Source organism: Pleurodeles waltl, chromosome 5 (genome assembly GCF_031143425.1).
Source record: "Pleurodeles waltl isolate 20211129_DDA chromosome 5, aPleWal1.hap1.20221129, whole genome shotgun sequence".
NCBI lineage: Eukaryota > Metazoa > Chordata > Amphibia > Caudata > Salamandridae > Pleurodeles > Pleurodeles waltl.
Window position 1 is genome coordinate 920,880,329 of NC_090444.1, and position 23,275 is coordinate 920,903,603.

General features: G+C 44.6%; 1 protein-coding gene across 1 annotated transcript in view; it reads right to left on the reverse strand.

Annotated features, from left to right (window-relative positions):
* The window catches only part of THUMPD2 (THUMP domain containing 2), a 163,401-nt gene that overhangs the window by 67,145 nt on the left and 72,981 nt on the right, over positions 1–23,275 (reverse strand). Inside the window, exons 5-6 of the mRNA XM_069235050.1 lie at positions 8,636–8,688; positions 3,594–3,681 (exon numbers count right to left, since the gene is read on the reverse strand). Coding sequence (XP_069091151.1) covers positions 3,594–3,681; positions 8,636–8,688 — 141 coding nt within the window. The remainder of the gene's footprint in view (positions 1–3,593; positions 3,682–8,635; positions 8,689–23,275) is intronic.

Consider the following 23,275-nt stretch of genomic DNA (forward strand, 5'->3'; position numbering starts at 1 on the left):
CAAACCAGCGGCGTATAGCTAAATGCATAAAGATCTAGACAGATTTAACTCCACCTGCACTTCAATGTCACAATAATACAAGAATTTCACTCAAAGACCCCGCTCTATACTTTTCAATGATTAAATACGCCAGGGCGGAACGTCTTGCACTAGAAATGCTTCATCTTATATCAATCATGTGCATGCATTGTTTTCAAGGGAGGGATGGAGGGGCGGAACCAAGGCAAGGAGGACAAAGGATGGTTTACTGTACTGAATGTCAGTGTTTCATGTCAAGAAGTCTACATACCTTTGATCGGAAACTATATTGGTTTGTTGCAAATAGTGCAAGTTAGACAATATGGTTTCTTCTGTACTTTAACTTTATCACCATCCTTTCCTTGTAGTCAATGAGCTTTGTCACCCTTGAGGAAATGGAATGAACACCCCCTAAAGCACCATAAACAAGCAAGGAACCCCTAGAGGCTACGTGGGTTCTCTCTCTCCTATGCCCTGTCCTGCTTTTCCACGCTCAGGTAATTTGGAATGGTGAGAGAGGAACATGAAGAAAAAGAGGTCAGCAAATGGATGAAAAGTGCAGAAATTACTATGTAAGTTACTTGCACTTACGCATACATCTGCATCCCACTACCAGCCAAATCTGTGAAAAGGTAATAGCATGATTAAATTCAGTGAGGTGACAGAAGCCTTCGCTTGTAATAGTCTAGTGTAAAGTGTTTATAAGCAAGGTTTGGTCGAAGAGATCAATGACGTTTTGATGGCATCCAACACTTAGGCACAGTTTACAAGTGGCACAGTAGATTCCAATTCCTTTTTGTGCAGAGATCCCAATTTCTAGTGATGCACACCCCCAAATTGTTCCACAGGCAATCAATATTTGCTGCAGAAACCACACATTCCCAATGTAATTTCTCATTTCTGAGGAAAACTTGAAATAGTAGGTATTTACACCACTGAGCAAATAGTGCACCCACAGTGTCAGTATTACTATAAATAAATACCTCACCATTTGGCAGCCCACTTATAATACGGGCCATAGCGTTAACAGGAACGATGTAGAATAGCCCACATATGTTCCATACACAAAACCTGCAGTAATTTACACACGTAAATGCTTGTACTGCGAGTGGAAGATGGAAGTCTAAGAAGACACTTGCCTAAGGTTAAGCTGACTATGGATAACAAACCATCTATTCAAAAAGCAAAGTCAATTTGTACACATCATTTGAAATTTGATGCCAAGCCAAATTGCTAAGCATCCTATGAAGCTCCCAAAAAGATCAGGAGAGACATCTTGATATACATATTAGTTATAACAAGTGTTCTAACACGTGTAAAATCCCAGGTTTTGTTTCCATATAGACCACTGTTTTTGGACCTCTGCTGTGAGTAGATTTCCTTAAGGGAGCGTCCCTCACTGTAAGCCCTAAGTGGTAATGGACGTTAGCTTTAGCTTCCTATTTCCACCTTTTAAAATAAGGTCGACTGCTGTGCAGCTCAGGGTAAAGGCTCTGTGCTGGTTACAACTGAACACGCAGTTCACACAGATCTGCACAAATGAGCAAGATGAACTAGAAAGACCCAGCCTGGCATCTGCAGACACGTAGCTCTGTGACTCGCTGAAGGCCTTGGTGGTTGGGGTGGGCAGACAGAGTTGTCTACTACCTCCAAAAAGTAACCAGGTAAATAGACAATTATGGTCTTACAGGAGAGGAGGTTTAGGGTGCATATAGCAAAAAGGAAAACGCAGTAGTGCCAGAGGCTGTGAAAATGGAGCCACTACATGCCAAGGAAAGTGTAGGAGGTCACGGGAATCCTTGAAATCACGCCACTAGGAGCCCAACGACCCAGCTAACATTATTCGATCCAATAGTACGGGAGATATACTAGAAAATATCCACTTCTCATGTGCAGTTATTTCAGCAGTGCAATCAGGAACACTAGTCACTTTCAACAAATCCCAAACCAGGATTATTGCTTTTCATTGGGCAGCCCACTCAGTTCACCACTACTGCTCACTCAGTAAACAGTGAACCACAGGGAAGCGATAGATATTGTACCTTCCCTGTCCAGCTACCAGCATCAGATTGATCTTCCTTTACTGTGCACCACATGTAGTTTGTGAGGCTCATTCAGGGATGTTCCAGTTGGTTCTTCCACATGACATTTTGTGCACATATGTAATTTTGTGCACAGTTTGTTTTTGCACAACAAGTACTATTCCATTTTAGTGGAATAAACACTGATTTGACATCGATTTACTAAGTGTTATATTACAAGTTATCGCGTCCTGAGTCTCTAGGGCACTACACATCACTAAGTCAGTCAAGCACTGCTCTGCTTCATTACTCTAAGAGCCAAAAGCTGAAAGTGGTACTTGGTCCATGTGAGGGCCCACAATGCATTTGCACCAGAACACCAGACGCATAAGACTACAATTGATTCAATTTGAACCCAGTAACGTTTGTTTGACTTGATACCTACCAACCCAATGGAGATCTCCATGGACAGCTTCTCTGACAATTGTGGACCAACTTTGTTGTGGTGTCTCTTGGAAAATTATGTTGCATCCTGAATCCATAATAAGATTTTTTCAAGGTACGAAGACTAAGAATAAGCCAAGTTAAATCATAAAGAGCATACATGAAGGTGCTGGTCCACTGTAGGTGCTTGAAGCTGGCCTTAGTTGCAAATCACTCGTCATCATTACTTGAGATAAAACTAACACTACCTAAGCCTCTTTTTCCTCTTCTATTGAAACTTTTTCTTTATCCTATGTCTTGGATTTCCTTCCCTCTAAACGAAGGGACTGGGAGCGAAAATAAATAGTTTGTGTTCTCCAATCCAAACAAAGACTCTGCTCCATTTCACCGTATAGAGATTCTCTCATAAGAACCGCTTTGCAATTACAAAGATAACTAAAGTAAAGTAGGTATGCGTGTGAAAGAGGTCAGAATCTGGAAGTGAAGTGGTAAAATGCTTGTAGCAAGACCAAGTCTGTATCAACATAGAAAGAGAGAGCAGGGCCCATGCAGAGTTACCGGCGTTGATTAAGCATGTATCTGTCTAGGGATGCGGGTTGTTCTAGTTCAGACAACATTTTTCTGCTCACATGCTACAAAAGTAAGATAGTAGTTTGTCTGAAGTTCGATCTTACTGAATTAGGAACTTGTGTAAGGCCAAAAGCTCACCCAACGCCGACTTTACAATAAGATGATTTTGAATGTTATTAAGCAGCAACCTAGGTTGGCCCTGGCCTACTGACACAAGTGATTTGCGCTGATATAGGACTTTACAACAAATATTATTCCAAGATGGCTGCCCATGTGTCAGCACACAATAAAATTATAATACAAACCCTGAGAAGATGGTCATCCACGTGTCCACAGACTTGCTCATGGGAGGCCACCTTTAAATGTTTTTTGAGTTACTTTAATGAGAAACATGCAAAGCATGCAAGCATTGTCAAAGTCATAGAGCAGCAGCCAAGACAGGTCAGCTTGCTTTGCCAATGCTTGTTGCTTTTATGTAAATAGTAGTTGAGATTGTCTTCTTGCTGTGATGTAATACTGCTACAAGGAGCTTTTACTCACACTGATTTCCGCCAGAGAAGCCATCGCCCAGGCTACAGTAGAACGCAATCCTGAATTCCTTATATACACTCTGTTTGCCAAGGGGACTCTGAAAAATAGAGGATGCAAGAGATAAAGCCTAGAGATTACTTTTCGTGTTACGCCTCAATTTTTCACAAGAATACCATAAGAATTGTTGCAACAGAACATGATTGTGTTATACCCATTACTTCTAAGTGGGACGAACTTCAAACTGCAAGGGTGAGGAAGGACACAGGCAAAAACGAACACATTAAAACATTTTAGATTAAACTGACGTATATTTGAAATAAATAGCCTCAAAATGCATAGCTAGGCAAATGAGTTGAGGAAAGAGTCACAAAAAATATGGATTTAAATGCACTAGTTGCGATGTAATGCACGTGCGTTTCTGAAATAATCATAAGCTGAAAATTACTCTTCCAAGTAAGGTTTATCTTATCAAAAACTCTATGAAAGCCACCATTTTGCTGTTTCTGATGCGCCAGCTGCAGGGGAAGCCCTTCTCAAATGGAGACAGGCACGAGACAGAACGATAACGTTCAACTTCACCAGCTTTGTGAAGTTATTTTATAAGATATAGTTTAAACAATTTAGTGAAAAATCATGCAAACCCTAAGTTTTCTGGAAAAGTCTCCTGCAGAGACTGTTTATTTTTGGAAGTTTTGTGAAAGGAGACATGCAGTTTTCACCTTTGTGCAAAAAACTGTGCCTGTGGGATTTGAATGTTTGAAACATTTTCTTGAAATAGCCTCTCAAAAGGATTTCTTTAATTTCAGAACAAATGTATTACATTTTCACGAGAGAATACAACAAAAATAATTGTCTGGTGTAGCGGGGTTAGATCTCAAAGTCGAGGTGTACACATGGGTAGTACATGTATAGGCAAGACCACAGGTGATAAAAATACGGAATACAATGTTGAAGACCCACAGTAATATGGCTTACATCCATAACGAAAAAGGATGAGCATAAAATTAAAAAATGCAAAAGAGGGGCATAGAGAGAAGAGAACAGGGACGGCGACTCGGTGGAAGGTAAACGACAGAAAAATGGGGAGAGGAAAATAAGGGTGATGAGGTCAAGGGGGGGAAGAGGAAAGGGGTGGAACTCTAGAGAAGATAAGTGCATAACTTCGTAGATCATGTTATTGGAAGGATGTGTAGACAGGGATAGAAATTAAGAAATAAATAGGGCTGAACAAAAACGTCAAAAGAAGCATACACCACAGCGTCGTCCTGAAAGACAGGCAATTCCTTTACCTCTTTGATCAAATAGAACAAAGTACGCTAATGTCAACCCAAATGCCATGCAAGAGTAATGAAAAGTATCAATGGGTAACATAAAGGCAGTAACATGGTAACATGACTGAATCCCAGACCCAGGTCTATCTGGTGCTGTGCTGCAGCTAAACCAATTATTCTGAAACTACTCTGCCCACTTGACTGGCCCTAAAAGCTTATTTTAAACAGAGGATTAGAATCAATCCAAAGTTCCCCATTCTGACTTTTATTCAGTGTTTAGATTCTTTAACCTAGCTGAATAGAAAAAATGAAGATATGCCCTACAAAGTCATCTACCAGACATTAAGGGGGTCATTATGACCCTGGCGGAAGGCGGAGAAGCGGCGGTAAGACCGCCAACAGGCTGGCGGTCTTTTCTTTAGGAATTATGACCATGGCGGTTACCGCCATGGTCATCTGCCGGTTCTCCGTTCCGCCCGCCGGGCTGGAGACCTGGGTCTCCAGCCCGGCGGCCTCACTATACCACCGGCGGTATTTGGACCCGGCTGACCGCCATGAAATCCATGGCAGTAAGCACTATCAGTGCCAGGGAATTCCTTCCCTGGCACTGATAGGGGTCTCCCCCACCCCGACTCCCTCCCCTACACCCCCACCACCCCTGCCACTCCCCAAAGGTGGCAGGGCCCCTCTCCCCACTCCGACCCCCAACATCACATTACTCACTCACACACGACACGCACGCAGGCACCAGCAACACACATACACGCACACACACCGACATACATGCCAACATCCACACACACAGTCAGACACACAGACCCACATTCAAACATACACGCACACATCCATCCAGACATACCCACAGACATACACACACTCATTCCCAAACATACAACACCCCCGCAAGCATACACGCACTCACACACACCCTCTACATACGCACACGCTCGCCCCCACGCACACAACACCCCCCTCCCCTAACGGACGATCGACTTACCTGGTCCGTCGATCCTCCTGGAGGGGACGGGAGCCATGGGGGCTGCATCGCTGACACCACACCGTCAACAGAACACCGCCACACCGAATCACAGGATGTGATTCGGTGGGCGGTGTTCAGTTGACGTGGCGGTGGAGGTGGAGCAACCTCCACTTCCCCGCCGTCCACCAGTATGGCTGTTGGCGGCTCTCCGTCCGAAAAAGGACGGAGAACTGCCAACAGTCATAATACGCCGAGCGGAAAACCGCCACCACTGACGGTCTTCTGCACGGCAGTCCCTCAGCGGTCTTTAAAAAAGACCGCCGAGGTCAAAATGACCCCCTAAGTCCTTAGCAAGAAGGCATGCCCCTCGACTCCAGACATAAGCCCCATATAATACAAGCCTTGGTAAAGCACCCTAGAATGTTATCTCCTTTCTTTGCAACATAAACCTTGCCCTGAATGCTTCTCCCTTTGAATTATAGGATCTCTTTCCAGGACTTCTATCCTACATATAAAATAGATGTACGGTCAGGGGGTTGTAACTCCCACCCACACCATGCTCTTTCAATTATTTTTTCAGTAAATATGGCGCACCAAAATCGACTAAAAGATTTAAGAACTTGCCCCCTACCATTTCATTGATATATGGATCAACACACCGAGATCCCCTCTTCGACATAATTGTCTAGAACAACTAACACCAATTCTTGTAAGACAATCCATAATGTAGCTCTTGGAGCTTCCATTTCTTCTTCTTGAATACCTGCGAATACTTTGTGACTACTGGTGCTTTGATCAACTTTACCTATGTAAACCATCTTTGATTACAGACACTCAATTATTTTAACAGAGCACTGGCTTTCTCCATTTTAGATGTGCAGGGAAGACTGCGTTTAAAAAATAAAAAAAAAACTGCTTCTCATTTAATTTGGCCTCTTTGTGTTGCCTGTCATTTCCACTTTGCACAACATACACCCCATCTGTGAGATGATCATTTAGCAGCTTCAAGGATGAATATTCTTATCCAAATAACGACTAATGAACTGATCAATTCACAAATAACTGGTATATAAAGTTTTTGAAAGGACACTAAGCAAACAATTGCCTCAAGGCTGTCATGTGTCCACGTTTTCTCCCCATCACTGGCTTCTCTTGAAAAACGTGTGCCTCAACACCATTATGGGGGTTATTACGACCGTGGCAGGCAGTGCTTTAGTGGAGGTATTACCACCAACAGGCTGGTGGTACCTACCTCCACTATTATGATATTGGCATTTTGGCCAAAGCCAAACCGCCAAGTTAACACACCGACTGCCACGGTGGTAACGACTGCCGGGCTGGAGACTTCTGTTTCCAGCCCAGCAGCCGTCACTAGGCCGCCCATGGTATTTTGACCCCGCCCACCGCCATGGTTTCCGTGGTTTCTGTACTGCCACGGAAACCATGGTGGTAGGCACTATGGGTGCCAGGGAATTCTTTCCCTGGCACCGATAGGGGTCTCCCTCGCTCCCCACCCTCTCCCACAAGCACTCCCCTACCCTCCCCTTCCTCCCCCCCACATATACATGCACATACATACACACCCATACACACACGCATACACACGTCACTGTCGGGCAATTTTTGAAGTAAGTGGCCCTTAAAGACAATTGGAGAAGTGTGGGGTGACCTGAGAAAGGAACCTGACACTGAGAGGGAGTTCTAGAAAGCACAGGATTACTAATATCTATAGGGCATCGGGACAGAGTCCACGGTGGCCCGGCCTGAGACATAGTTGGGGTCAGGACTTACATTCTGTCCTCAAAGATACAAACTGGTGTCAGGTTCTATGCTGCATTTGACAGATTGAGTAATGTGAAACTGAAACTATTACAGTTTAAATATGTTCACAGTACATATCCGACACCATTGCCTCTGCACAGAATATTCAGCAATGTACCACATAAATGGCACCACTGTGGTTCAGACCATGCAGACTTTTACCACATGCCATGGCAGTGCACAGCCCTACACCCTGTCTGAACTGACATCTGCAACTACATTACATAAGCAAAGGATAAACACCACTTCAATACCCCAAAAACGTGCTTGCTAGGCCTAATGCCCCGTCCTACAACAGACAAGACTAGGAATACATTTATAGACTTGCCACTTGCTCTTGCATGATGAGCAATGTCAATAAACTGGAAATCGGCCTGGCGTCAGCCTGGAAGCTTGAGCTTCACGGCTTGGCACGACTAAGGACCAAGTCACGTAGCTGCTCGTAACTGGGCCAGACATGGTATACAGATCATAGGCTGGGATGTCATACTGCAAGCACAGGAGCCTTCCTCACACCTGTGACCGCTGTGACTGGCAGTTGCTTAATCTTGCACCTTAGACCCCCCCCCCCCCCCCCTCCCCAAGGTGGACCAAGCATATCGGTGCCAGCTGAGAGAGGCTGGAAGGTTCAACACTGCTGACACTTCTCTGGCTGGGAACAGCACTGGCCTACCCTAACCTCCCTTAAATTCCAATACGTGCAGCACCCACCACAAACTCACAACAAAATAAAACAACTGGTGGTGGTCGCCTTACCCTTTTCCAGGGAGTTGTTACACATACGTTCACTGGATTATAAACCAGTTACACCCTGCATAATATATTGTGTTCTTGCTGTAATACTCTATAAAACGTTATCTTTTCCTCCTAGCACGTACATGCCTACTGTGTCTTGGTATGCAAAAACTTCAACAACGAGCAAAAAAAAAAACGGACTTCTTTCAAAATGCCCGGCAATCATAAGCACTTTAACATCCTACCTCAAAAGAGAGAATCCAACCACAGATTGATCATCATTCAGATGTACAAATATCTAAAAGAAAAGAAGTACAAAAAAAGTATACAAAACGTTTTTGTCTTATTAGGGCTACATAGTTTACAAATCAACAAGAGACAAAAGTCTAAATGAGTTGATATGAGCGTTAGATAACAAAAAAAACACAATACTGGCAAAAAAACTTTGGCGATCATTCTAGTCTTACTGTAGATGAAAACTACATTGTTTATGGTAAGCATGTGAAAATGCCAATTTTAGTAAATGATCGTAAAATACTCATTTTGAGGTTTCTTGTTGCTTTTCAGGTATGTTCCTTCAGGTCAGGTAGTGGTTTGTGATCGACTGAATATTAATTGTCCATGTGGGTTTTGACAAGGAGTTGTAGTTCAGAAAGCCAGCCAGTAGTTGGCAGGACTTTCTACTGTGGAATTTACACTTTTAGTTTAACTGGCAAAGCCAGTGGCACTGGATTTACTACGGTAATTAGTGCAAATGCACCACTATTTGCAAAGGTTAGCAAACCAAAATCAGACTGTATTTGTTGTTTCTCTAAAGTACTATGTTTCTAAAGAACCAAAAGGGCAGAAGAAGGACTACAGTGGTGGGCATGCAATGGCATTCGTGGATGGACCTAAAGCATGGATACAATAGCATATAAGGATGACAAAGGAATAGTGAACCGGTGACACAGGAGCACAGTGGCACGCACAAGCAACACTGAAAGAGGACCACAATGGCACATATAATCACAACTACGTACACGCTGGATAATATTTGTCAGGTGGTAAATTTAAATAAGACAATCTTTTGTTAAGTAGCATTTTCTCCCAGAACAAAAAAAACGATTTTCTTTTTCAAAATAACAACTCATAATACAGAGAATTTACATAGTTATTTATTAGAACATACTTCGAGTCATTGTCTACTTATCATGCAGAACACGCTGCTTCTAAAGGGGAAATCTTTCTTTTTATGATAGCTTATGATTTCATTAGCTCATCCATGGCATATGCTGACAATAATGCAACTCGAGCACTGGAGTAGAGCTACTCACTAGGAGGTGGAATGATATGCCAAACAAGCATTAACATGGGGTGGGAGATTGTTACTCCTCAGAAGCCCACAGTACGTATAAGTTTCAGAACAATAGTGACAAAAGTTCAGGCAGACATCCATTCAGAGAAGAAAGAGTTCGGATTACCTCAACCTCTGCCATGCTATATAGGGCAAGAAGGAGCTTTAACTTGTGAAAAAAAATCACTGTTGCCTAGATCTGTGATGCATCTCTGTGGTGTCAGGGCAACTGTAACAAACAAGGTGTAGAAACTACAAATTTACAAAGCCAGAAACCTGAGGAGTGATTTGAGAAGAGCCCAGCCAAATGGTTATGTAGCTGAAGATGCCGGCTTCTCATCTTTTGTGAGTTTTTTTCTTGAACTACAACGATTACACAAACGAAGAATAGTAGGAACTAGCTTAGAGACTGTTAAGTGTGGTTATATGGGGTAGATATATTGTTCTTATGATTAGTTCCTTTCCCTTCCTCCTTATATGTCTCTTATTATCCGAAGGGACTGAGACCTATATCTGTATAAACCTTATATTGAGAAGTTGGATTTCCTTTTACAAACTCTGATTTTTTTCTGCAGAGCAATGATTCTATGAACTGTGCAAATGTAATAAAAATGTTTTTAAAACTGCAGCTGGAGATATATTAAACAATAAAACAAACAGTTTCTACATTTAATATAATCTTCACAACTACTACTAAACACAAAAAGCAATATTGTAATAAAAATGCCTAGTTATAAAAATGTCAGTAAGGCAGTGGAAAAAAGCAATCTCACATTATTGTTGATCTCAGCAGCAATAGAAAGATTATGAAAAAACCAGCACATTACCATGACACTACATGTACAAAACACAAGTTTGGGATTCACATCTCACGCGTCATGTCGATTTTTGTCAAGGGCAAGAAAGCTTAATATCTAATTTGCCTGATGTAAAACTAGACCTTTAAGTATTGAAAACAGGGTAAGTGTGACATTCTACAGCTCATAGCCAGTCACAAACGCTGAAAGAAATTCTATTAACTTGTTCTCTTAAGTCTGGAGGACCCTGATAGGCTAGAAGCTTATAACTGGACTCTAGTCTGTGACTGGCTGAGAGAATCTTGAGCCCATCCTCAAGAAAAATATTTCTTCCCCCAGAAGCCAAAAATCTGGAGTATGGCTCTCTAGGGCTTTTGGCTGCTGGAGGCAGTGTTCAGCCTGTGTTTTCCTTCCCACAAGGCAGACACAAACTGGACTCAAAGCAACCCACAGGACTAAGTTGGAAGAAAGAGAGGACTAGCCAGTCTGTACAGCAAAACAACCAAATGCTCTGGTAAGATCCTGGAGGGCGGGGACTGAAGAGGGCTCTCCCATTTCATCTCCTCATGCCAATGGCCTCAGCTCCCTAGACCTTATACTTCTGTTGCTCTTTGCTCCACCTTTTGCTGGCTTTACCACCCATGATGCCCCGCTCTAAGGTGTTTTCTCTGCAAGGGCCTTGCATGCCTTTTCCTTGTGCCTCTGACTTTTGTCCTTGGTACTTCAATGTACCCAAACTGACCCTTGTGCCTATGACCAGCTCAGAGGTATTCGATTGTCAAGGCCTTTACATTTGTATGCCCCCTCATCCCTTCATCTGGGAGATTTTAAATAATCCGAGCCTTGAGTGTACCCAATCATTTATTTAAATTGGTGTACTACAGTGAACTGCCTGGAATGGTCTCACTGTGGCCTCAGTATGTTTATATTGTCATTGAGGGGGAGTAGTTGCAGCTTAGAAAAATCAACAGAACTTAATGTGTTCTTTGCCCTTGAGAATTAACAAGAAGGAAGGGAAATACTTCAAAAAAGGAAAGATTGCAAAACAGCGCAAGACCAGACCAAAGTCTTTAAGGTAGCTTGCTGGGTTAATGCCCAGTCTGTCCCTGAGCAAAACAAAGCGGGGAAATGTACTGCTTAAACTGTGCCCCAATAAAACTGTGCCCTCTGCTCTTTGGCTCCGTCACTTCACCTGTGTAAACTGATGCTCCAAATAGTTTACTGCATTTGTCACTGCTAATGTGAAAAAGAGGCTGTGCAGAATGGATTGCTGGGGTCTGGAAGATACCATTCAGAAACAGCTCAGAGCTGAACAGAAGCAGGACTCAACACTACGGAGAACGTCCTGGACTCCACCTGTCTCATACAGATTTGCAGAATTACAAAACTCACATCTTCGACTATCTCAACTGGCTACGGCTTTCAAGCATGGTATGCAAATAAATGCTTACACCGTGATGGCTGAAAAAGCTTGTTGGTCTCCAGTGGAGTATTTCCCTGAACCAGATAGATACAGTCTGGTGAGGCATTAACGACCATACAATGCAGATGCCTGGAAAAAAAGGTCTGTACCAAAGGCGCTATAGAGGGCGCTGGAGTGCTATCTGCTTGGGCCAGACTACGCTAGCCTCGCCCACCATTGACAGCAGTGATCAATGACTCTTACTTGTCAGTAAGAAAATGATATCTACCTTGAAACTGAAGTCAATATAAACACCTTTAAGCAGCTCAGAGAGAGGTGTTGTCCCTGGGATAACTACGTACCACACTTTCACTGAAATAACACAACACTTAAATGGACATTGGAATTAATCACAGTGCAACCCACATAGTCAGTGGCTATACAGAATGAATGGTATGGATCTGGCCTTCCTAGATCTACGAAGAGCACCTTGGTCCATAGTGCCAAGAAAATCTTTAGAAACCTCCTTCTGCAAGCTGTTTATTAGACAAATTTCTTGTCTTATATTTGAGGGGGGTGTAGGAAGCTGGCTCTTTAAAAAGTGGACAAAAATGAGGTACACTGTGCAAAGAGTAAGAGCAAACCCCAGAAGTATTAGAGAGGCACAAATGACATCCCAAATTCACTCTTTCTGGCTAGTGTGGTCGAGCAGTTAGGCATATCAGAGGATAGTGCTAATAATGTAAGGCACACACTCCCACTGTAAGTGAGACACACACTCAAAGAAATACAATGGGCCCTGGGGTAGCAGGGCTGGAATCTTCCTCTGAGGAAGGCCAAATCTGCATACGAAAGGCAGTGGACTTCTTTGAAGCTCTTTGCCTTGAAATGCAGGTCATCCTGTGGTAAGGGGTGTTCCACACCCCAGCCCGGACAGGCTTTTGTCTCTGACTTCAGATAGTGAAGGCTCTCACCCAGGAGCATCAGATTCTCGTATGTTGGTGGAGGCGTGGCCAGAACTTGTCAGTGAGCTTACCAGCGGTTGATATGTTTTCCGGGGCCACCTCTAAGGTGCTCTCTGGGTGCATGTATTAATAAATCCATCACTGGAATCAGTGATGGGTTTATTAATACAAAATGGTTGATCCCAAACATCCCTAGTTTCAGTGAAGACATCATGTAGATGGGGAACTCACGTTGACCAGTGTCGAGCACAGGTATTTAAAATGGCTTCACTGCACACTTACTATGTCTAAGAATCGACAAAGACATAGCAGGGACATATCTGCTCTTGCAGATATGCCTACACATGTAACATATTGCACCCTGCCTTGCGGCTGTAAGTCCTTCTGCAAGGGTGACTTACAATTATTACACGCAGTGTTTTAGGGGACATGGCACACATAGTGTGTGCCATGTTGTGTTTTTTTTATTTTTTGAGAGCGTCTTGTCACGCAGCCCCCAGTCTCTATAAGGTTGGTGCTGGGTGGCACAAGTTGTGCTGCAGTTCTTAGGGGCCCTCTTCAGTATCCATGCCCTAATGTACCATTTACTAGGGACTTACAGAGGTGCTAAAAGGCCTGGTTACATGTGGATCAAGTGACCAGGTGTCTTGCGTTGGGAAAGAAACACTGGCACTGGGGACCTGGTTAGCAGGAACCCAGTGCACTTCAGTCAAAGCTGCATCAAAAAAGCAGGCAAAAAGTGGAGGAGGGTACTGCAACTAGAACCCAGCTCCCTACAGGTGGTTCCTGTGAAAACAGCTTCCATGCCTTTTTGCCTCTGACGTTCGCATAACTATGTCTGACACAGGAGTTACTGATGTAGTCAGTACAAGTTAGGCTCTGCATGATGTATGACTGGCATACCCTATGCTGTGGATGATGGGCCTATGCTTGTCTGATCAGTCTCACAATGTTTCAGCTAAGCCATCCTTGACGGCTCCCGATTAGGACAGCTTGAGCAACTGAACAGGAGAGGGCTGTCATAGCTCTAGTGGCCATGGTGAGATTTTTCTCCACAACACTGCTCCATAAACAAGAGATGTGCAGAAGTGCCCATGTCTGAGAACATAATTTGTTTACATGAATAATTGAAGGGAGTAGCTGCAGCAGTGGTGTACTAGACAACACCACTTTAAAAAAGGCTTTCACCTTTAAACATGCTTATTATCAGAAATGTAAACAGCAGCAGTGTAGCAACCCATCACGAACAGAAGGCAAGTGTTCACCCAGCAGGGGCTTGCTCCAAAGACTTAAATGCAGCTGGGTGTATCCAGTCAGTCACACCTAGCAGACAGGGACTGGGAGAAAAGAGAGGGACTGGGTGGAAGAAAGACTAGGTGTGACCCATACCCTCTTTCCCTTATCTTCATCCATACTCACTCAGTCCAGTCCACGGTCATATTAGCAGTTCACGCATCTGCGTCCTGTCATTCCATGATCAAGGCAATAGCCTCTAACATTAGGTAGCACCATTCCTGGAAGGATGCGGCACTGAGCATAAAACGGAATGCTAAACATACTGATAAAACACTGGCATGCATCCTGCACTATCTGAGGAACACTCAAACAGGGGTGACGAATTCCTATAGCTGGATGCCCAGGACGTATTGTTTGGGATCAAGGACAAGGTTTGATGTTTATTTTGTCCCTGAGACAAGTAGGCCCAACCCCTTGCAGCATAAACCCTTTGGCGGCCAGTTTAAAGGGAAGAGAACTGCCTGCAGTTGAAGTACTATTTGTGTCCATATGTTAATGTTGTTTGAACTTGTATTTATGGTCATTAATGAAAAGACTTTGTTATAAGTGTGAACGCTCTAAATAAACATTGTAAGGTCACACTGCAAGACTGACAGTGGTTAAAGTAAAAAAAAAAAAGTGTACATACATATTTGAAAAGTTTAATAATATGAGGCTATGTATAATGCTCTCTGATTAGATGAAAATGTTTTCAGAAGCTTGTAAGATTGAGGATTCTTTGCTTTCAAAATAAAATATTCAGAAAGAAAATGCTAAATTACTGTGAAATTTTAGGTACCATTTCTTTGAAGCATCATTTAGCAAAATGCGTTGATACATGGTGGTATTTCCAAAACATATTCAAAATGGAAAATCAGTGTAACTATTTTCAACAAGATTGTGGGCATCATGAATATAAACAAGCACTGGCAAAGCCAAACGATCTATCATTGTTTGTCCGATTTTTGGTTTTTTCAATGCGTGTCTTGTTTTGACATGGCTCTTGTAACCATTTCTTATTGTGGGAGCTGCCAGGCCCTTATCATTGTTAAAAAATAAAATACCTTTTTTTTGTTTTTTAAAAACATTGGCAAAAAGCACAAAAAGTTTTTGGGTCCCAAAAAAGCACACAATGCCACCGTAGTTCCTGGCACTGAACAAACTACTTTGTGTGTCAATATGCTTGCTAAGGAAGAGCAGAATACTATCACTCAGAGCCAGCCTATAGAGAAGTAGATTTTAATAAAAACAAAATGTCTTAGTTAACACCAGACCTAATTAGAGGCCCACTTTTTAAAGTCACAATTGGGCACCTATGGTATATGTCTTTGAATTAGTGGCTTTCATGAATTCTCAAGAAGTTACAGAAGTAGCCCAGGAACTCGTAATCCTAGAAAATATTTGGGACCTGTATTTTGGCACAAGCAAATATGCACATGTAGATTTGCTCATGCGAAAATCTATTGAGAGTTTACAAGTTCACTTTCCCTCCAACCACATTTTTACCAAACCTGGAACAAATTTCTAATTCTGCCATTGTCAGGGGTAAATTTCCAACCTTTCTCAGTATGGGAAAAGATTAGAGAAGAGGTAGTGAAAATCCCTAAAACATGCAAGTTAGTAGGTTTGCAGAGACTCAAAGGCATTCCAATACTGGAACTATTGCTTACTGCTTCCCCCAACCCCAGTATATAGCTCTGCTTAAAGGTGGCAAAATAAGAAAAATGCTATAGCAGGGCTTGAAATTGTTAGTATTTAAGCCCTAATATAGCATTAGCGCTGGCATAATTAGGGACGCTTTTATCAGAGCTCTTACATAATAACATTGCTGCACTACATGGCACCAAAGGGACAAGTAGTTTATTTTTACTAGACAAGTATTTTTAAGAAGCAACTTGTCCCATTGACAAGTAGATATTTTATTAATTTCCATACCCCTGTTCAAATATACCTGAAGCATATGGTAATATGCACCACAGCTCTTAAATTACATAGAACTTATATATGTATATATATTTTTTACCCTGATATGGATGGTAGATTTGAATGCCTTTTTGTACTCTTTTAGTATTCCCAAGCCAGAGTCCTTGATTTTAGTGTTACTGTTTTTTTTAATTCCAAGTCTAGCGTTCAGCCTGTCCATCAACAGACTTCACTGCGTGCACAACATAGCATTAAGCAGACTCACTCTAGAACAATGGTTTTCAAATTGTAGGGTGGGGCGCCACCCCACTCCACCCCACCCCAAAAGGTGTTGTGACTTGATCTCCATGAGGGCGCCATCCCATCAGACATTTGTGGATCACTCTGCTGTGGGTGGGGGCAGTGTATTCAAACAGCTTGAGCGCACAAACGTCTTTTGTGCATATACATGTTGTCTTTATGCAAAAAGGCAATGGAGAGGACTAGAGGAAAGGTGCTGGGGAAAGCCTACTATCAGATAGGCAACAGAGCTCATATATAGAGCCACCCAGTACACTAATTCCAGGGGGCCTCGGAGTCCAAAGCCCACGGAAAAGAAGTAAGATGCAGGGTCTAATTCTTTACTTAAAGCCTCAGCGGGGACAGAAAGATGGTGGCCTTTGAGCTAACGCCTATGGGAGGGAGGTGAGATTCAGGGTTCAGACACATGCAGCAGCAGCCATACTTTCCCATCTCCATGCATGAGTAATTCATCCAGTCCATTTTTTTTTAATACAAACAACTCTTATTGGTTTTATATAAAGAAAGGGAATTAAAAGAGAGAGAGATAGAAATGCACAGGTAGGTTCTGGCGTTGCCAGCATAAAATCAACATCATAAAGACAGCATAAATTGACAGTATGACGTCTCAACATTACCATTGTACAGTGTAGAGCACACAACCTTAAGTGTTCATGGGAGAAGACCCAGCCATTTCCCCCATACCTTTATGTGTTTATGGGGACAACCCAGCGCCTCATAGATTGATTTTTCTTGGCTTGCATACCAATCAACTCTGTGCCTCCATTTCCGTGAGGACGGGCCAGTGGTGGAGTTCCAAGTGGTTGCAATATCTCTTTTTGCCACCAATAGGGTGGTTCCCACGAACGTGCAGTCTGCCCTCAAGCCCTCCAGGTCCTCCATTGCACCCAACAGAACCAGTTTTGGGGACATCTGTTGCTCCTTCCCCATTACTGCGTTCAGTTCACGAAATATCTTACCCAGGTATACCTCTATGTGTGGGCATTTCCAGACCATATGAAAGAAGTCCACCGCTTCTTCTGAGCACAGACGACAGTGAGCAGAGGGACGGAGGCCAATTCGGTGCAGCCGCTCGGGAGAAAGGTATGACCCGTACAAAAAAAACATTTGCACCAACAGCAACCTTGCTGACACTGCCATTAGTCTAGGTGCCATCAGCGCATCCATCCAGTCTGCCTCCTCAATAGGTCCCAGCCATCCCTCCCATTTATCTCTGAGATGGTTTACATTGCCCGGGGCATGGTTAATTAACATCTTGTAAATTTGGGACACCCCTTTTTTCCCCAGTGCCCCCATTAGTAATTGGCCTCCAGTGGACTATATTCAGGTAGTGTGTCAGTGTGAAATAAATGCATGCTCAGGGCATGGTGGAGCTGTAGGTACCTAAAGAACTATGTGCAGGAGAGTTTAACGTCGGTTTGCAAATCCTTAAAGGGTCGTATTGAGTCCCCCCTCCACACATCGCCCAGCTGTGAAATGCTCACCAAGTCCCATCTCTCAAACCCACTCAGTGCAGCCGATTTGTTTAGTCATTTACCGTGCCACAAGGGGGTCTGCTGGGTAATGACATTAATCAGTCTAGTGGGACGCAGGGACGCACGCCATGCAAGAAATACTGCTCTAGTCACTGGGTCCATCTTGCGGGAAGTGGTGATCCATTGAGGAGATCTAGAATATGCGGAAGGCTAAGTGTAGCTAATTTCAGCTGATAAGCTGGATCGGCCCACCCCCATTAAACCAGTTATGCACAACCAGGAGCTGCATCGCTAGGTAGTACAAATGAAGGTTAGCCATGCCCATCCCCCCATCGTATACCCTCCTCTGGCAGTGCTGCAGGGCAATCCGGTGTCTCGAGCCATACCAGAGGAAAGAAGTTGCAGTTATATCTAATGTATGGAACCAGGAGCGTGGAATCGGGAACGGGACGTTCTGGAGCACATATAAAATATGCAGTAATATCATTATCTTATAAAAGGCCACATGGCCCAGAACGTTTAATGGCAGCATTTGCAATCTCTGCAGGTCTCCCTTGGTTCGAGACAGCAACGGTGCCAGGTTTGAGGATCATGTTAGCTCTGGGAAGAGGCCACCCATATGCCTAAATATTTGAAGCTCAACCAGCGAATAGGCACTACCCCCTGCCAATCGTAGCAGTCCCGCGATGATACCAGGGGCGCCAGCACCTATTTGACATGGTTCATTTTGAGCCCCGATGCCTCCTCATAACAGTGCAGAAGGTGAAAGCTCCTTGGGCCAGACTCACTGGATTCTATCATGCATGCAAAGATATCATCGGCAAACAGAGCCACAAGATCTTCAGATGCGTTTCCCGAGTTCCAACCGTGATACAGCGGGTCAATTCTAAGCAGTTGTGCTAAAGGCTCAATGGCCAGGGCAAAAAGAAGAGGGGACAGGGGACAGCCCTGACGCGTTCCCCGGCAGATAATGAAAGTGGAGGATAGGATACCATTGACCTGCACTTGGGCCATGGGGTTTGCGTATAAGGGTAGGACCAGTCGACAGAATCTAGGCCCCAAGCCAGCACGCCGCAACACTAGGAAGAGAAACCCCCAGTCCACGGAATCGAAGGCCTTCTCGAAATGAACAAATAAAAGGGCCAGGTCCTGGGGTAACTGGTGGCACCCTGCTAAGGCCATGTGTAGACGATGTACACAATTTCGTATGCTTCGATTAGCCATGAATCCACATTGGTTCAAGTGAATCAGCAATGGCAGGGCCCTCTTAAGTCGTGAGGCAAGAATCATGGCAGAAATCTTCACCTCACTGTTAATAAGGGAGATTGTCTGTAGTCAGCACACAGCTGTGACGGTGGCTGAGTTTTGGGATCACCACAATAGTGCCCATGTCTAATCCCTACAGATAGGATTGTAGGTCAACCTCCTCATGAGGCTTTAAGATGTGGCGTTAGGTCATCTCAAAACACTTTATAGTATTCCAATGGAAACCCATCAGGTCCGGGAGTCTTTCCCGCTCCCAGTGAGGAGACTGCATCATTGATTTCCTCATTCGTTATGGGGTCATACAGGATTGATGCTTCCATAGGGGGCAATTCATGAAGGGGAATGTCTGTTAAGAATTGGCAAGTATGATCCGAGTCAATCGCTGAAGAGGCCCTGTACAGTACCTCATAATAGGAGGTGAATGTATCTGCCACTTCTTGTAGCTTAGTGACAGGTTCTCCGTGCGTGTTAAAAATTTCAGGGATAATTTTAGATGACTGATGGTGTGAAGCCAACCAGTAGAGCAGCTTCAAATTTTTGTTCCCCAATCCATATACTCTGGCATTAACCGCATGCCAAAGGTGCTCAGCCACCTCTGGAGAGTGAACACGGATCTCTTCCCGTATCAGCAGGAGTTGCCTGGCCACCCCTTCATGGACTTCCACTTTCCTGGTCTGGACCACAAATCATCCTTGTGGATCTCTCTGCACCTGGGTAATTAACATAGTGGAGCAGTATTGCTACCACCCTCGATCCACAAACCCGCATGTACACCCTGTCAAAGCCTTTACAGGCTAAGAACGGACAGCAGTGCAATTCTGATGCCCAGACTAACAATGTGGACACCTGAGATTTAAGGGCAGTCATTTCGTCTTCCACCGTGGATATTCTAGATTCCTCCTCTGTGATCCTTGGAGTTGCGTTGCAGAGATCTTGGCGCACTAGTGCTACATCAACCTTGACCTTCCCAATTTTCATCTCCACTGCTGTTTGGGAGGTCTGGATAGCTTGAAGAATGGTCGCTAGGTCTCCGGCGGGCAACAATTTCCCACCAGGGCCTCCCGATGCCAGGTCTCCGGTGTGAGTCGAGTCTGGGCCTGTGGTAAATTCACCCATGCGTGTTTGCGCTGAGGAAGACCAAGCCGGTTTGTCCTTGCCCATTGTAGCTCTCCCAGTGTGCATTCACCTAAGTAGCAGGTGTGAACTCGCTTGGATCCTTGGAGCGTCCTCCGCTAGTTGCAATGGTCGTGTTGCGCAAGAACGCAGACATCCCCGCCTAAGGTGTAGGCTGATTACATTTGCTACAGCGTCATCTGGATTGTGGCAACCTGTTAGCGGGGTATGTCTACAGCCCACGTGGCCACGCCCCCACGACAATATAGGCAACGCACAGCCCGGGAGAGAGCAATCAAGGAAGGCTACTGAGGCAGCTGCAGATCCGGCCCAGGTTAAAGATGCCTTCTCAGGAGACACGGTTTACTGGCCTAGGCCCATGCCGGGACACACATCCCTCTTATTAGAGTCAATTGGGTTCCTCTACTATGGGACCCTAGGTCTCACGGGACACCCAGGATGTGGTCAAAGTCCCACTCCACAACACAGCCTTTGGCAAAGTGTGTACTGACTACTAAGTCCCAGTGCCAGATGGGTCTTCTCGCTTTGAGGTAGTGGCACACAAAACAAGAGTGGAGCGCACACACCTTACGTATACCTCTGTCCGGCTTGAGGTGGTCACCCTGGTGCAGTGTTGTCATCAAATCAACACCACTCCAGTCTCCGGCGTCTGAGAACAGCGTTTTTCCCAGGACACGCACCTCAGTACTCCAATGGGCATGCTCACCCAACTCTTCCAGCAGAACCCATAGGGACCCCAGCCTTCTCACTGGTCGGCTGCGCCCGGATGCACCTGGCCGCCATGTTGTGGCATGACCCGCTCCACAACACCAGCCAGTTCTCCTTTCAGCCTCCACGCAGACCCTCAGTATGTCTGCGCCTCAGACGTCCGCCAGCAAGGGGCAGGGGCACCAACCCAGAGCAAAATTCGACCCTAGCCCCGGGGGCCTATGCAGGACACACCTCCCGGACACGTACCTTCTCAGGCCTGTGTCATGGTGCAGCCTCGTCACCTTGCTGTGCCTGCAGCAGTCGGCCGTGGAGGCCCCTATACCGGCCCAGCCTCACGCCACTGGGTACCTGCGCCGCCGCCCCAGTGGCACTCCTCCTCAGCCCGGTCCTCTCCTCTGCCGAGCCGCCCTGGCACAGTCCCGGAGACAAGCAGGCAGGCCCCCTGTCTCACATCATTGATGGGACCCTCCGTGGCCCTAGTGCAGCTACCAGCCGAGTGCTTCTTCGACGGCACCCGGCCACTATTTTAGGGCATGAACCACCTCACGTCACCTGGCGCCCCACAAGCTTCCCAAGGCACCGCTAACCTGGGTCAGATGCTGCCCCGGCTGCCAAGGTGTCCCCTGCACCCCACGGATGACGGAGGGGTCCGGAGCACTACTAAAGTGCGACCGCCATCTTGATGCCTCAGCCATACACCCCCATCAATGTTTTTATTTTCTACAGTCAAGCATGTTTTGTCCTGTTTATTACATTGTAAAGTCACAACTACATGTCCCAGAATGCAAAGAGAAATACCTCTACTAGATGAGCTGCTCAGGTATGTGACTGGGGCACTCGAGAGCTCTCTTGGGGCATCAGGGTCATAGCTCAGGGGAAAGAATAAAGGCTTGGTACTTGAATTTTTTTTCAATTTAAAGTCCCAGAGGGCTGATTTCTGTGGGCAGATGTGCTACAGCCCAGAGGAGGGGGCAAGGTGCTTGGCTAATTGTTCTCTAGTTAAAGCCCTGGAAGGCGAAGACTGCTGGGGCTGCACCATCATGTCTCCAAGGTCCATGTGATTATAGCTTATCGAGTCCAGATTTGTTTTCCTCTTTCTTTGTCAAACTTGATTTCCTGTTTAGTGCATTAATAAATCAGGGCTAAAAGCCCTACAATCCAACAAAAAAAACAAAAAAAACACCTGGACTGGATGCATGCATCTGTGAATCTGTATGCATGTATCTAAGAAACTTGAAAGCTCTTTAGATGGCCCAGGAACTCTCCAGCCTAGGAGACGGTACCGCAGGGCTCATTCTTTTAACTTTAAGGCCTGGTGGGGCAGACTGTGAGGTAGCACTTTCAAGTTTCCTAGGTCCAGTTTATTTTTTCTTTACATTCTGCAAATTACAGTTATGTTTATTACATTATCAAATCATGACTACAAGTCCCCAGAACACAAAGAAAGAAGCAAGGAGTAGGTGAGCTACTCATACGTGTACATGGAAAACGTGAACATGCTTTTGGCAGCCTCACAGCCATATTCCGGGTATTTTAACACAAATACTGCTTATTTAACAAATTCCACTTACTCTTGCCACTAAGTTACTCCCTCTTCAAGACCCTAAACTATTTGAGGGAGGCCCTAATTTAAATTATTTTGCTCAAGGAGGGTTTACCATAAAAATGTATGAAGACCTCCGCTCTATACCATTTTATCACCTGAGTCATCTATTTAAGCCAGCTGCCTCGCTACCTCGTTTTGCAACAGTTTGGAAAGCAGGACTGCATAAAGCTTGTAGTGCAGTTCAATACTTCACCTTAAATCTTATCTATCTGTAGTCTCTTCTGTAAAAAGATTGTTAGCATAAATAGCTAAAGATGTCTCAGCAGTGTACACAGAACTGAGATGAGCATTCTTTTAGTGTCAGATTGGATTGTGTTTTTCCTGTTCATAGGCAAATAAGCCTCAGCAAAATATTTTCAAATGTACCAGCCTACATACTTCTAACATAACCAAGGACCAGAAATATAATGTTGAAAATTAGTCTTTCAGTTTCATTGAATAGAATCCTGGCCATGGCTAGCCCTAAAGGAAAGCCAGGAAGGGAACGTGTAGGAGGCTGGCCTGGCTTGTAGTGGGTACCAGAGGTACTTACACCTTGTGCCAGGTCCAGTTATCCCTTATTAATGTAGAAGAGGTGTTTTTAGCAGCTTAGACTGATAGAAGGTAGCTATGGCAAAGCAGCTTAGGCTGAACTAGGAGACATGCAAAGCTCCTACTATACCACTTATATCATATAGCACTATATCATAAGAAAA